Source organism: Populus trichocarpa, chromosome 2 (assembly GCF_000002775.5).
Source record: "Populus trichocarpa isolate Nisqually-1 chromosome 2, P.trichocarpa_v4.1, whole genome shotgun sequence".
Classification (NCBI taxonomy): Eukaryota; Viridiplantae; Streptophyta; class Magnoliopsida; order Malpighiales; family Salicaceae; genus Populus; species Populus trichocarpa.
This window is the reverse complement of record NC_037286.2, coordinates 2,896,849-2,912,515: the sequence shown is the minus strand read 5'-3', so window position 1 is coordinate 2,912,515 and position 15,667 is coordinate 2,896,849. Positions and strand designations below refer to the sequence as shown.

General features: G+C 34.4%; 2 protein-coding genes and 1 pseudogene across 4 annotated transcripts; 2 read left to right on the top strand and 1 right to left on the bottom strand.

Moving 5' to 3' along the window:
- Window positions 1-5,439: 5,439 nt before the first annotated feature.
- Window positions 5,440-8,674, top strand: LOC7471999 (phospholipase A1-Igamma1, chloroplastic). Of its 2 annotated transcripts, XR_008058425.1 has the most exons (3): window positions 5,440-6,861; window positions 7,699-8,121; window positions 8,228-8,376. XR_008058425.1 is itself a non-coding variant. In XM_024594506.2 (2 exons), exons 1-2 carry the CDS (start codon window positions 5,561-5,563, stop codon window positions 8,469-8,471), a joined length of 1,545 nt encoding a protein of 514 aa, XP_024450274.2. In that variant the 5' UTR covers window positions 5,445-5,560; the 3' UTR covers window positions 8,472-8,674. The 2 variants fall into 2 exon arrangements, 1 of the variants encoding a protein (XP_024450274.2); XM_024594506.2 differs by lacking the exon at window positions 7,699-8,121 and having other exon boundaries at window positions 5,445-6,861; window positions 8,228-8,674.
- A 201-nt stretch (window positions 8,675-8,875) lies between these two features.
- LOC18096142 (U3 small nucleolar RNA-associated protein 18 homolog) lies at window positions 8,876-11,594 on the top strand (annotated as a pseudogene).
- A 216-nt stretch (window positions 11,595-11,810) lies between these two features.
- On the bottom strand, window positions 11,811-15,570 carry LOC7471998 (uncharacterized). Of its 2 annotated transcripts, none has more exons than XM_024594508.2 (8): window positions 15,425-15,570; window positions 15,162-15,299; window positions 14,960-15,055; window positions 14,268-14,355; window positions 13,415-13,499; window positions 13,201-13,264; window positions 13,040-13,123; window positions 11,811-12,254 (listed from the first exon to the last, which is right to left on the bottom strand). In XM_024594508.2, the coding sequence occupies exons 2-8, from the start codon at window positions 15,270-15,272 to the stop codon at window positions 12,222-12,224; spliced, it is 561 nt and encodes a 186-aa protein (XP_024450276.1). In that variant the 5' UTR covers window positions 15,273-15,299; window positions 15,425-15,570; the 3' UTR covers window positions 11,811-12,221. The 2 variants fall into 2 exon arrangements, with proteins under 2 accessions (XP_024450276.1, XP_024450275.1); XM_024594507.2 differs by having other exon boundaries at window positions 11,811-12,246.
- Between the last annotated feature and the right edge of the window lie 97 nt (window positions 15,571-15,667).

Below are 15,667 nucleotides of genomic sequence, written 5' to 3'. Positions count from 1 at the left end.
AGGTTATTTATCATATAATATTTGAGTATGAAAACTATCCCGTCACGGGCGAAGATTAGAGTAATTCCTGATCTTGACTGCAATGTTAATGCAGTTCGTGGTGTTTTTTTTTGTTTTTTATTTGAAAAAAATATTAATTTAATATTTTCTATATACTTTTCAATTATTTTATTATATTAACATCAAAAACTTTAAAAACAAATAAACTTAAAATACCAAGAGAATAGTGATCCCAGAAAAAGAATATTCTTGGTGGCAAAAAAAAAGAAAAAAAAATGAAGCAATTATCTAACAGGTGGTCTGGTAGAAGTTTTTGACTAAAAAATTTGTTCTCCCTGTGGTCTCAGATTCGAACCTTATGATTGTTAATTTGATGGTTATTGGAAGTTTACATGGTCGTTAACTTCAGGGCTCGTGGGATTAGTTGAGATACGCACAAGTTGACCCGAACATCCACATTAATAATAATAAAAAAAAAAAAGACGAGGAAGGGAAGCTTCAATTGTTTGCACCCATGGAATATCAGTGGCAACAAATAATAATAGAAATACCCAAAATTAATTAGGAGATATTCATCAAGACCCGGAGAAAACTAAAAAAAAAGACTGTATTCCATGTGAAGGATCTCACGCGATAAAATATAAAAGTAAGATATACATGAGTGAAGATAGAAATGCACGAAACAATAAAAGAAAGAGAGGATTTAGCCGTGTTATATCAAAACGGAAAATTACATAGTGTTAGAGTTATAATTAACTATTAATCATCAAGAGTCGGATTCATTAGATGTCTATTTAGTATTGCGTTCTCAATCGTTTTTAGATATGTTTTAAAAATATATTTGTATTAAAAAAACATTAAATTAAAAATAAATATAATATTTAATAATTTTAATATGTTAATGTTAAAAATAAAAAATATATATAAATAAATTATTTTAATTTATTTCTAAATAAAAATTACTTTTAAAATACACGTATTATTATAATAATAGACACGCGCATGGCTTAACAAAATTGATTTTTAATTTAGCTCAACTGATCAGGTTCTAATTTATTTTTTAGAGGTCACTAGTTCGAATCTCATAAACCTCAGGGTTATTGGAGGCTTATATGATCGTTAATTTCAGGGCCGATATAATTAATCGAGGTGTCCACCAGCTGGCCTGGATATTCACTTAATAAAAAAAAAGATTTTTAACTGTATTACATCATATGGCATTTGTTTCGAAAATTATGTAATTTGAATTGTTTTGATTATTTTCGTTTAGCCTAGTTCTTCTTGGCTAACTTATCAGTTGCACTTATCACTCATCACTTGTAAATTGACTTCGACTAATAATAACTTGACCTCGTTTATACACATAAAAAAAAGCAATTTTTTAAAGTGTAAGAAAACAATGTTTAAGTCCTGTGAGTATATTTTAAAAAAGAAAAAAAATTAATGAATTGATATTATAGAAAAAGAGCTGAAAGAAATAACAACTGTCAATTTATAAAAATCAAAGTGTTGAATGATGAAATTAAAAGAAAAAATCAATAAACAAAAAAAAAAATTTTAAAAAATATACTACAGGTGTATTTTATAAGGGAAAAAAAATTAACGACTCGATGTCATAGAAAGAGAGTTGAAGAAATAATAACTATCAATCCACAATAATCAAAACGTTGAATGATGAAATCAAGAGAAAAAAATCAACACACAAAAAAAATATTAAAAAAAAATCCAGCATGCTCAGGCAATGAAATTGAAAAAAATAAAGATTACGGATACAATTATAAAATTAAAAACAAATTAAAATCTGAAAAAAAAGCTAATAATCAAAATAAAAAATAAAAACATTGAGGGGCAAACTTCAAATATTATCAAATATTGAATTGAAGAGCAGAATTACAAAATCCTAAGGCTACAATTTCACAAAAGAATCCAAAATAAAAATCAAATTCAAGAGAGTGAATACCAAATTTAAAAAAATAATTAAAAAAATAAAAAAATAAAATCAAAACACATTGTTTTAAAGCTCTCCTCGACCCAATGGGTTAGCTCGTGACCCAAGGAACCCGGGGTTCAGGGCAGGCTAGGTTTCAAAAGAAATTGCAACAAAGCCCAGAAAAACATTTGATGTTTATATCTAATCAATTGATTTAATTTAATTCAAAAGCAATAATCCTCGTAAAAAAATATATAAATTGAACAAAGCCAAAAAAAATAATCCAGGTAACCTGTGTTTTTTTCAAACAAAATGGAAAATCCCATAGGAAGTGAAAAAAAAATTAAGAAAATAGTTGAGGATGAAACTGAAAAAAAAAAGGAGCTAAAAACAGGGAGGACCAAACGAATTTGAGGGAACCTTCTAAACCCAAGTTAATCTCTCAAAGTCGTTAGCCGTTAAATTTCAATTATGGGCTTAACCAAAAAGCTCAATATCAAATAAATTTAATGTTGAAATGTGGGATAAAATAATTTTTTTTTAAAAAAAATCAAAATTCCTTTAAAAAAGACAAGATCTAACAAATAGCACAAAACACGAGGCAAAACCTAGCTAATTTAAAATTGAAAGATGAAACAAATAAATTTAATATATTTTTAAAAAGATATAGATTTATTAAAGACAAGAAAAAAACTCAAGGTAACCGTGTTACTTTCAAAGAGATAGAAAAATCCCATTGAGAGTGAAAAAAAATACCAAACGATGAAACAAGAAAAAAAATATTAAAAAAAAGAATGAAAAAAATCAAGCAAACTCGAGTGAACCTCCCAACTGTTGATTAATATTTCAAGCTCACAACCCATTAAGCTCTAGACTCGGGTTTAGTTAAGAAGGTCAACACCCGGTAAATTTAATATTGAAGGATGAGATTGCAAAATAAAATCAAGCTAAACAAATAAAGTTAAAAAATCCAATAGGAAAAAAAAAACATAAGAAGTATATATGAAATCAAAAAACAAACTAATTACATCAACCATTTTAAATACAATAAATAAAAATAAAAAGAGTAAGGACTAAATTAAACATATAAAAAAATTATGGGGTGAAATTGAAAAAAAATCTAATTTTATAATTTATTTAAAATGAAGCAAATAATAATAAAAGACGAGGGACCGGATCTTAAAAAAAAGATTAACTGAAGGGTTACATTGAATTTTTCAATAATTAAATTTAAAAGATAAAAAAAATTTATGGGGAATGAAATTAAAAATATATATTTTTATATATATAGAGTATCTAAGATAAAACGTATACTAATCTAAAGAGCAGGAGCCAAATCTTCAGATAAAACTAATAAAAAGTTTGCATTGAATCTTTTTGAGGGAGAACTCGCTTTCATAAGACGAGCGAGAAAAAAATAGATGGCCATTGATGGCGAACCAAAAGGGAAGAAGAACACACGCACCATTTTGTCATGTAGGGATTGTCAAGGGGATTCCATCGCCGCATTGGAAGCCACTTTTTAGCCATGTAAATTAACCACACGCGCCACCATAAATTTATTGGAGTCCCCACGTGCCTCTAGATTAATTATTTAAATAATATTATATAACTACTAAAAGACACAACAACCTCTCTTAATTTGATAATTACCCAAAAAACTAAAAGAAAAACAAACAAATGTCCCGGCACACCCGTTGTTTTTTGGCCTCCAAGGATAAGTTCGACAATTCATTGTGCAGTTAAATATAAAATGCTAAAAACACCCCCAGGTGACAGGTATATACCATTTTGCTTTTAAGGATAAAAAAGTCACTAAACCATGCAAAACAAATATGAGAAGATTGGTATGCCCCCGATTAATTCAGCAACGCCAAGTGAACCCTCATAAAAGACAAAAATACCCTCAAAAGCAACAATTATCAGTTTTGCTAAGAAGAATATAGAGGTAATAATATTATTTCAATCCACATTATTATAAATGGATGTTTAAAAATACAGTAATAATTGTTTTTTAAAATATTTTATACTTAGAAATGTATTAAAATAATATATATACATAATATTTTTTAAAATTTATTTTTTATATCATAACATCAAAATGATAAAAAACTAAAAAATATTAATTTAAAATAAATTTATTTTTTAAAAAATTAACGAAAAGTGAGTTGAAAGTCAACAACAAATGCCAGAAGACCACAAAATTTACTAATGTTGGCTTTTAGTTTTTTTTTTTTAAAAACTTATCACGCCCTTAATTGTTTAATCTACTACGTACTGTTGCACGAAGAAAACACATCAGCACAAAATTGCTGTCTTCTTTGAGGATAGCAGACAAATTTGAACAGGATCAATCATGAATTTTTCTTGTGATGATCGAGAAGCTTTATTGAATACAGCATAGGAGCCAACAAGTTAATGGCTTAACACTTGTACATAAAAAACTTACAAAGTACAAAGAAATTTACGTTGAAGCTCCAAGTTTTTGGTTTCTGTGTTCATACCTTAACGACGTTCTCTTCCGTCGGTGCGTGAGTGAATTGAACTGTCTTCAGTTTTTTCCCCAACACGTACGGCAATTGAGTTGAAAAGGCTCTGTAGCCTCCACTGCTTGACAGCGGAAGTTGCTAGCCATGAATAAACATTTGCAGAATCAGTTTCAATAACCCAATATCCAGTTCTCTCTTGCTGATCTAGAAGCTGCACTCATCTCCGTTAGCCTTTTTAACAGTCAAAACTTCTGCTTCGTTGGATTCTTAATCCCTGCTGGAATGCTGAAAATACAGAGAAGGTGGCCTTGAATGGATCATCGATCATTAATCTATTTTTCTCACGTGAAGTAAATAAGCTGGCCGAATGCAGTGTTTCTTGCTAGCATATATGGTGCAAGTGTGCATGTCCATATGTTTCTTGCTAGCACTATATGTGATACTATAGTGCTGGTCTACCACACTAAAATAACAGGACCAAGGGCCGTTTCGCACAACAATATTATCTGTAAAATATTTGAATTAATCTAACATGGGATATGGACTGGGTTCACAAACATAAATCTCATAAAGAGTATCGATCTGAAAGAGTAATCAAGTATCACAGCATAAGTTCATCATGTTTCTTGATTTGAATGTTCGAGTGGGGTTTGCAAGTCCAGTTGAAGAAGTTGATTCAGATCTCTATAGCATGGCACATTATAAGTGTGTTTGTTATTACGTAGTAATTAAAATGATTTATTTTTATTTATTTTTATTTTTAATATCAAACATATCAAAACTATAAAAAATATACTAAAAAAATTTAATTTAAAACTATTTAAAAAAAAAAACACTTTTGAGTTGATTGAGGCTGTTTCTAATTTCAAAATCTACTTCAAGATCCTAATTGTAGATCATTCTAGAGATTCACTCCATAGATATATGTTTAAATAATCAATCGCATGCACTGAACAAATCAAGTTCTATAAAACGGATAGCTTGATCAACTCAGCTGGCTACCAGACCACGCCACGCCCTATTATTATATCACTTGTTCAATGACTCGTCATAGTTAGCTACCATACCACACCCTCCGAAAATATATATTATTTCAGTGGCCACCTTGTGTTTGCTTCACACATTCCTCAATTCAACAATAATGGCCAATCTCTCTCTACCGAACACGCTTCAGCTTCCTTTCAAACAAGACATCTTCCAATCCAAAAGGTTCTCCCCTGCACACCTTCCTCGCCAAAACTCTCAACTTGGCGTATCAAAATCCATAGAATTCGAAAGAAAAACATCCACCAGTACTGCCATACCTCGTGTCTTGTCCAAAGCAAGCGAGTCATTAACATCCACGATCACCAAGCATGAGAAAGAAGAGGACTATAATACCAATACAAACACCAAAGAACCAGAGCGAAAACTGGCCGATGTGTGGAGAGAAATCCAGGGAAAAGATGACTGGGTCGGCCTTCTTGACCCAATGGATCCACTCTTACGATCAGAACTCATCAGATATGGCGAGATGGCACAAGCTTGCTATGATGCTTTCGATTTCGATCCGTTTTCAAAATATTGTGGCAGCTGCAGATTTATGAGTCACAGGTTTTTCGAGTCTCTGGGAATGACACGACATGGATACGAGGTCACTAGATACTTGTATGGCACATCAAATATCAACCTTCCGAATTTTTTCAAAAAATCTCGCTGGCCTAAAGTTTGGAGCAACGTAGCCAATTGGATTGGATACGTGGCAGTTTCCAACGACGAAACAACAAAACGTTTAGGCCGCCGTGACATTACTGTTGCGTGGAGGGGCACGGTGACACGTTTAGAGTGGATTGCTGATTTAATGGACTTTCTCAAGCCAGTCAATGGTAATAAAATCCCGTGTCCGGATCCCACTGTTAAAGTCGAATCCGGATTCTTGGATCTTTATACGGACAAAGATGAGAATTGTCGGTTTTGTAAATATTCAGCTAGAGAGCAGATTTTAGCGGAGGTTAAAAGGTTGACTGAAATGTATGCCGATGAGGAAATGAGCATTACAATTACTGGTCACAGTTTAGGCGGTGCCCTGGCTATGCTAAGTGCATACGATATCGTGGAAACGGGTTTACATGTGATGCAAGATAGTCGGGCATTGCCTGTTTCTGTGTTTTCCTTTTCGGGTCCTCGGGTCGGGAATGTTAGGTTCAAGAAAAGGATTGAATCATTGGGGGTTAAGGTTTTGAGGGTGGTTAACGTGCAGGATGTGGTGCCTAAATCACCTGGATTGTTTTTTAATGAACAAGTGCCGCCCATGTTGATGAAGTTGACTGAGGGATTGCCATGGTGTTACTCGCATGTTGGAGTGGAGCTGGCTCTGGATCATAAGAATTCGCCATTTTTGAAACAAACGGGCGACCCGGTTTGTGCACACAATTTGGAGGCTCTTTTGCATTTGCTTGATGGGTAAGTTATTCTTATTCTTATTCACTGTTGAAAAGCCTGTCTGCATTTTCTCGCTAATCAATTTTTTTTTTTGCTTCTCTATTAATTAATCAACAATATTAAAATGCAAGGATTAATTTCTTTATTGGAAGAGTTTATAAATACTTTACCATCCTTGTTGACCATTCGTAGTTACAAGCTTGCAGGAAAACATTATTTCAAAGCAAATTCTTAAAAATTAATTCAACTTCTCTCCCAAATGCAACATTTACTCTTCTGTTTTATTGTTTTGTCTTGCGAAGTTTTTTTTTATAAAAAAAATACAGGGCTTAAAGCTCTAAAAAAAATAAATTAAACGAGGAAAGGTTAATCCAATCATAAAAAAAAATATAAAATTAACTATAACCCAGGAGAGTCATTAATAATACAATCATATATATTTAGAAAGTGAGTTTTAATTAGTCATAGTTAATCAATCTGCTGCAACATTTTCTTTTCTGAAAGCATGTTGAATCCTGATCTCGGTTGTTATGGTTGAAAATTAAATTTAATTTATAGTACAATGAAATTAATCAATTGATTAAGAATTGGTTAAGCTGTTAGATTAAATAAAATGATCGACCGGTGTAGTCAGCAGGATATAATTCCTGTTCAGATTATAATTTTTTTATATTAGTTGAATTTTTTAATTATTTAGATTTTTTGCCTATAAAAATAGTTGTAATTCAACATTATTAAACAACAATAATAAAAAAAAAATATCTAAGAGAGCTTGGAAACAAACATTTAATGAAAATATACATTCATTTCAATCTTCTTATTATTCTTGAATTTTTTATTTTGTTTTTGATCTTATAGCACACCCATGTTTCTTCCGAAAGTTACAACATGGATTTTGTTAATGTTTTATCTTCTTTTATGAAATGTTCATCCATAAAAAAAGGAGAGAGATTAAGAAACAAAGATAGTCAGCTTGACTCTCTTTGATTACGAGAAACCAAAACAATTGACGAGAAATTAATGTCGAGAAGTTAGAAAGTCAAATCATGAGACAATACACTTCATCGACGTGGAATGGAAAGTGTCAAGAGGGAATTCAGCTTCGAAGAAGAGGCGTGTAACGTGTAGATTTTACAATTCATCGACCTGGAATGGAAAGTGTCAAGAGGGAATTCAGCTTCGAAGAAGAGGCGTGTAACGTGTAGATTTTAGAGAGTTGTTCGATTCTAACTCTATAGAAATCATGTTCATCTACTTCCATTCACACTTGGTCAATGGAAGGTCTAGCCCTTGCCAGGAATCATAGACAAAGTCTGCTGCCTTGTTAAAGTATTTTACTTATTTCTATATATAAAACACTGATTTCTGTTTGGTTTCCGCTTTACAGGTACCATGGAAAAGGGCAGAGATTTGTTCTGGCCAGTGGAAGGGACCCTGCATTGGTAAATAAGGCGTGTGATTTCTTGAAAGATCATTACTTGGTTCCACCAAACTGGAGGCAAGATGAGAACAAAGGTATGGTGAGGAACGGTGATGGTCGCTGGGTGCAACCTGATCGCCCGAAGCTTGATGATCACCCTGTCGATACGCACCACCATCTCAGAAAACTGGGCCTGGCATCTGAACACTAAGAATTTCCACCACCCTGACCTCAATACAACTTGGCAATGGCTTGATTGATTATTTCATTATTTGTAGTTATAATTATGTCAATGATAATTAATTTTCTGGACAGCTAGCTGAAATATTGCTGGGATCAAATAGTGAATTGTTAGTTTAATTTGCAACTCGAGGAAATCTTGAAATTCATTAAATTCCTTGAAAATTTATACAATGGCTTAAAACCGAGCTGATCGAGGCTGTAAAGAACTAATTGGGGTATTAAAACAGTCTTTTTTTCTTAAATTCAAGTAACTCAATTACCTAGGAATACCTACTCTACGTTCTCGATCAAGTTTTTCTTTTTATATAAAGAATAGAATTGTTTTCAACATTTTCTTGGTGTGAGCATGATATCTCAAATCTCTTTCAGTATCCATTAAAGAAAGAAAGAAAGAAAGAACGAAAAAAGAAAAGGGGGGCCGATTATCCGGCTCAACTAGTAGATTGAAACAGGGCCTAAAATCCACAATGGAAGAAACGGGCACCCTCATGTATTCAAGTCGGGTATTACTCAACCCGGACAAACAACCAAATTGCCGAACCTAAAGCAGAAACCAAAACCTTGGTTTGAAATTGAAAAAGCTTAAACCCCAAGCGCCCCCCGCCCCTCCTCGTTGTCTCTATCGCGGAAGCTGACAGGTTCATTAACTTTCTTCGAAATTCAAGGTAAAACCGAAATGTTTACTTCCGTTTCTTGCATGTTTCTCGAAGCCACTCTGTTTTCCTGAGTTAATTAGCAACGATCCCCCCCCCCCCCTTAAATCCAAGATTAGGCGCCTCTTCTTGTAAATTTGATTTGTTTCAAAGTCTCCGTGGCATGTCCTACCTCCTTTATCTTTTGAATGGCAGACTATGCTCGGATTTTATTTTATTAAATTTAGTAGCGCATATAGTGATGCCACCGTGAATTTAAGTATAAGGGATTTCTTGGTGCTTCATTATATATATATATATATATATATATATATATAGTTCAGTATTCTAAAGTTTCTTGGACTTGTTAGATATGCAGCAGTTATCATTTTAATTTAGTGAGGAGATTGGTATTTATCATTAAAAATAAATTATGAATCAGGTCTGAAAGGTAAATTATGATTAGGTTTATGTGTATGCCCATTTAGCAGCCAGGGTTTCTTTTACGGAAAGATGATTTTGATTTCTCAAAATGTTGGCTAAAAAAATAGAGTTAAGCGTGCAAATGTGGATGCTGATGAGCCTGCTTTTTTGGGGATGAATAAAGATGACGAGGATGATGAAAGAGAATCCGATTTGATTATGTCGAAGACAAAGAAGAAACGTAAAGAAAGGGATGAACTGCTAGAGAAGCAGTTGGAAATTGAAGAAGGAAAGGAAAAGAAGAAGTTGGAGAACTTTTTGTTTGGTTCTCTATACTCTCCTGTTCAATTTGGGAAAGGAGAAGAAGAAAATAATTCTCTTTCATTCTTTTTGGACCGGTCTGTGGGTGGTGTAGGGCCTGATTCTCAAGAGGATGTGGAATTGACCGAGGACAGTGACATAGAAGAGGAAAATAAGCAACGGAAACTGCCTGGCTTGACAAGGAAGGATGGGGATGAGAGTTTGATTTCTGGTACTCGGTATGTTGCAAGGTTAAGGGCACAGCATGCTAAGATGAATCCTGACACTGATTGGGCCAGGCTCGATTCACAATCTAGAAATGATGGCTTGTCTGATGAAGAAAATGGCACAGTGTTGGCTCGTGGTTACAAGAATGACAAAGCTTTTGATGATATTCTTAGAACTAATGAAGATCTTGTGGTGAAGAGCCCAGCAAAATTGTTGCCTGGTCTTCTTGAGTACTCAAAACTTGTGGATGCAAATGCTGAGGATCCCTCCAATGGTCCAATCAATTCAGTTCAGTTCCATCAGAATGCTCAGTTGTTACTTGTAGCTGGATTGGATCGGAGGCCTAGGTTTTTCCAGATTGATGGTAAACGGAATACCAAAATACAAAGCGTCTTTATTAATGATTGCCCCATTAGAAAGGCATCATTCTTACCTGATGGTTCTAAGGTCATTATAGCTGGAAGAAGAAATCTTTTATAGCTTTGATTTAGTAAAAGCTCAAGTTGATAAAATAGGCCCACTTGTTGGAAGGGAGGAGAAGAGCTTGGAAGTGTTTGAGGTTTCCCCTGATTCTAGTACGATTGCTTTTGTAGGCAATGAGGGTTATATCCTTTTTGTGTAGTCCAAAACAAAGGAACTAATTGGGACTCTAAAGATGAATGGAACTGTTCGTTCTTTAGCTTTTGCTGATGATGGGCAGCAATTATTGAGCCATGGAGGTGATGGGCATGTCTACCACTGGGATTTGAGGACAAGGGCTTGCATCCACAAGGCTGTTGATGAGGGTTGCATTAATGGAACAGCTATTTGCACTTCACCAACAAGAAATTTGTTTGCTACTGGTTCAGACAGTGGTATAGTAAATGTTTACAATAGAGACGAGTTTCTTGGTGGGAAGAAAAAACCAATCAAGACAATTGAGAATTTGACCACCAAGGTGGGCTTTTTGAAATTTAATAACGATGCTCAAATATTGGCCATTTGTTCACACATGAAGAACAGTTTAAAGTTGATACACGTCCCATCATTTACCGTGTTTTCTAACTGGCCTCCTGCCAACAGCACCATACATCATCCCCGCTGTTTGGATTTCAGTCCTGGTGGAGGTTTCATGGCCATGGGAAATGCTGCCGGAAAAGTTCTGCTATACAAGTTGCACCACTATGATCGTGCATAGAGGAGATGTCAAATACTGGAATTCCTTATTCCCCCTAATGTGATTTTCCTCGCCACATTTTATGAAGCTTCACTTTCAATGACAAGAACATTCAGCAATATATCACTGTTGCCTTGACAAGTTCTGCTATACAAGTTATTCTCTTTGATTGCTTCCGTGGGAATTTGCAGATGGAGAGTTCCTTGAAATTTTTAAAGAGCAGTATCTGTTAGCCTGGCATGGTAATAGACTAACCATCCAAAGTTTTTCTTTTCTTTTGGTATGTACCATTCAACTTATTGTAATTTTCGAAATCATTTGATAATTGCAACGTCATAGGTTTTTAAATTAATATTTAATTAGGCAACGATAGCTGGCAGCTACCCTATTTCTGCAGTAACTCCACAAATCGCAGCGATATTGGTCAACATAATTTTACAGGTATCACATGGATTGGTGAATATAAGGGTGACAGGCACCAGAAAGTAAAATTTCCCATACAAACACAAGGAAGATAAAAGAAACCATCATCAGCCAACAAATGAAACATGCTCAAACACTGCAACTGTTAAATAAATTCTAGCTTCTGATTTTAGTGGCTAATTTCCTTTATAATTGAGAATGGAAGATTGATTGATCAATTACAAAGCACCTGCAATGATCACAGATGATGTGGCCAGAACTCTATTTCCAGAGGACCATAATTGTGTAATGAACTTTCTATTGCAGCCTGGTATCACAATCAGTGTAAAGAACAGCCAGGTTCTTTATGTCAAGTTAAACACTGAATGCTATATGATCTAATATGCTGAACTTCTAGGATGATAAAAAAAAATCTAGAAGTTTCAAAGATGGTGTGTTATTGTCAATTGCGATACAATAACTGCATACATGCTCCGTCTACCTTTCCTATGAAAAAGGTGCTTCAAGATTACAAGTCCTTAAAATCTCCTGCATCACTGCCACCACGAAACTGGACCTAAACCATCACCATCAATCGATCCCTGCAAAACTAAGAACTAATTAGAAAAGGTTCCTGAAAAGCATTGTTGTTTGCCAAGGAACACGAAATGGATAAAAAAGAAGAGCTGCACTAGCATCACTATTTCCTTAAGAGAGGGAGAGAGGTTGTTGAGTTGTTTTTTAACAAAGCTCCGCCTCAATGCGACCTTTTATAAACTTGCAGTTTCATTTATCATTACAGACTCCTGTTCGACTTGTTTGCAAGTGTAAGAGCACAATAAAGAATATTTAATAGCAGGCTGGAAAAAAGAAAAAGAAAACAGAAAACAAGGATAGAAAGTTTAGGTTGTCTAAATTCTCCATCTGCCTTGCGCAAGAATCAAACTGAAATACTGCCTTATTTGATTAGTCATTAAACAATGCCCAACGAAATCAAATAAAAATCAATTCTAAAAACCTCTCTCACATGAGCACTCATACAGCAATACATCCACATGAGTACTAATCGGATAGACATGCTTTGTATTCAGTACTTAAATGGACTTTTGAAATAATTTGATAGATACGATACTGTAAATTAAATTACGAGCAAGAGTAAATATAAATCAAGGAAACATATGAATGGACTGTATTGATTGCAAAACACTCAAATATAGAAACCTACAAAAGGTGGCCTGCTTCTTTCATGGTAAGAGTGTCGGGAGGAAGAGTAGGAGGCAAAGAAAAACAAAATCTCCTGCTCTTTGGTTCAGCATAAAAGCAGTCTTTAAAGAAACATAGTTTTACATGCAATGCTACAACATTTCTACATTGAAGTTAGGAGGACAAACTTACTATAATCACCATCGGTGCAAATGGCTCCCCTTGTTGCTCAATAGGAGTTGGGGGATATGTTACACTGATAACTTTAAACCTTATCTAGCATTTGGAAAGAAAAAGTAAGAAACAAGTTGAAGTTTAGAGCATTTTCCTATAAAAGAAGAGACACCACCAACCTCATCAATGCCATCTACAAAAAACTCTTCGCCATTAAATTCCCACACCCATAGGACCTTATACCTGCAATTTTCATTATAAACATTCACAATTCATTATTTGTCAACACAGATGTAAAATGCGAGGCAAGAAAAAAAGAAGAAAAATGCCAAGTAGAGGAGATTCCATTTCCAATTATTATCCCAACACAGGAAACTAGATGGGGAACTTTACCTATTCTCTGGGTCTGGAACATGACGGGATGGTTTTTGTATAAGACCAGCTGGTATGTTAATATCATCAAAAAATCCAAGTGACACTGTCGAATATGGTTTCAACATCAGTATGCAGGAACCATGTAGATATAGCTCAACACAATGAAACAAAACAGAAATTAAAGAATGCAAAATGTTGGCTTAATTTTTGCAACAAGTAAAACCAAAAAGACATTGATAAAACAAACAAGATCATGTTGTAAGAAAATGGATCCATTAAATAGCCTCCCATCCTAGCAACCTGTAAAACCCAGCCTACACCAGCATATTACCTAGATAACCCCTGGGAATGACTATTCATGTTCCTGAGCCCAGAAAAAATGAGCAACCCAGCCTACAGAACATACAATGACGGGGAAACTTCCAAAGTGTCCCCACCCCCTTGTTGCCAAAAGAGGTGGAAGATGCAAAAAACATGAAAAGCTGCAGCCTGCAGTTGCAATTAGTTGCGTTTCTGTGAAACAAGCTCACTGAGAGAAAGGACCATTTTAAAAGTTAAAGAACTTGCAGAGGCAAGTTAACCAAAGATAAAGGATACCAATGATATGACTTGAGAAAACAAGTGCTTATATTAAATTATAATTCGTGAAGCAACAGATGGATTCTCTACAATTCTGTCCCCACAGATATAAAAAACAAAGCATCATGCCAGTTAACTGATGCAGTCCTCAACAACTTCCTGCACCAACTATAGCCTCTAGTCAATTTATCATGCCATGGAAAAATTGCAATATAAAAAAAGATTGTACTATCAAAAAAAGAGGAGGAGAAGATAGAAACAAATGATATGCGGAAGTAACTGTTGAACATACAGTGCAAACCATCTGCAGTGGATTCTTTAAGTTTCGCAGATATAATCTCTCCCACAAAAGGACGAAAAACAATCATTCTAAACTCCACCTGTCAAAATAATTAAACACCATCATTTACTCACTGCAGACTAGTTCTTTAGTAAAAGCAGACACTTCTTGCAAAGTACACTGAATGTGTTTTACATAGATATTCAACAAACGTGACAGCGTATGCCCCTCCGAACAAGTTCACATGTTTTATAATTCAACAGTCTAACTGAAAGTGGAAACCATTGTCAAGGAAAAGAAACACGCTTCACAACTAAAATTCTAGAAATGTGGAAGATGGCACATAGGCACTAGCTAAATTTACCCTTTTCTTGGAGGCAACTAAGGAAGGACCCAATTCTAGTGAATCGTGAGCTGTGAACTAATGAATCCACAATAAGTTTCACAGCATCAATGAGGGTTTACTTACCACCTAGGGAAGATGGCATCTTCCCTAGGTAGTATACTCAAAACGTTATTGAAAGAAACTAAGATAAATAAAATGGAAAAAGTCTCCACAAACTACACAAAGATTTGAAATTCAGGGGGGATAAATTGTCCATATGCTTAAGACAATATTCACATAAAACACATCTATTAGACTCAAAATGCTAGCACAAAAAAAAGGGAAAATACAAGCACAAAAAGGAAAAGCCATGGCTTACCGTATAGGTTGAAGCACCTTCACCGGGAGATATAAAGCCACCATCAATTTTTCTGATGTCATAGATTGAAATACAAAGTCCCAGCTTTGATATAACCTTCATTGCAAACAATAATTTCCATTTTTACTCAATATTTCAAAGTGCTTAACATGAAAATACAAGGACAGAAAGGAAGAAATATACAAAGGGAATTAGTAACTACCTTATCCAAGAAGATATTTTGAAGCTCTTCCTTGATAGCATCTTGGAGAGGAAGATTCAGAAGACGAGGAGGCAATAGCATCTTGTGCTCTATCAAGCTCAGATAGAACATCTTTTTTTCTTTTCTTTCTCAATTTGCCTGCCAAATAGTTTTCATAAACCAGAAAAAGAAAAACAGAGAAAAAAGCCAAAAGCAGCGGATGATTAAATTGAACAGAAAATACTACATGGTCTGCTTCATATTAATTCACTGATAATACTTACTTTGTTAACTGAAACACGATCAGTAGGAGCTAAAATCAGAGCCTTGCCGTAGAAAGGAGCGTTGCAGGAGGAGGAGGAGGAGGCGGGGTTTTTTTTGTAATCGCGTTTTGTATAGGGTTTAGGTACCAAAAAAAAAAAAAATATTAACAAAGATCGCGCGTGTTTTTTTATAAATATAATAAAAGGAAAAGGACCAATTTTTTTAACCAATGAGCAATGGACACGTGTACGGCTCTATTGCTC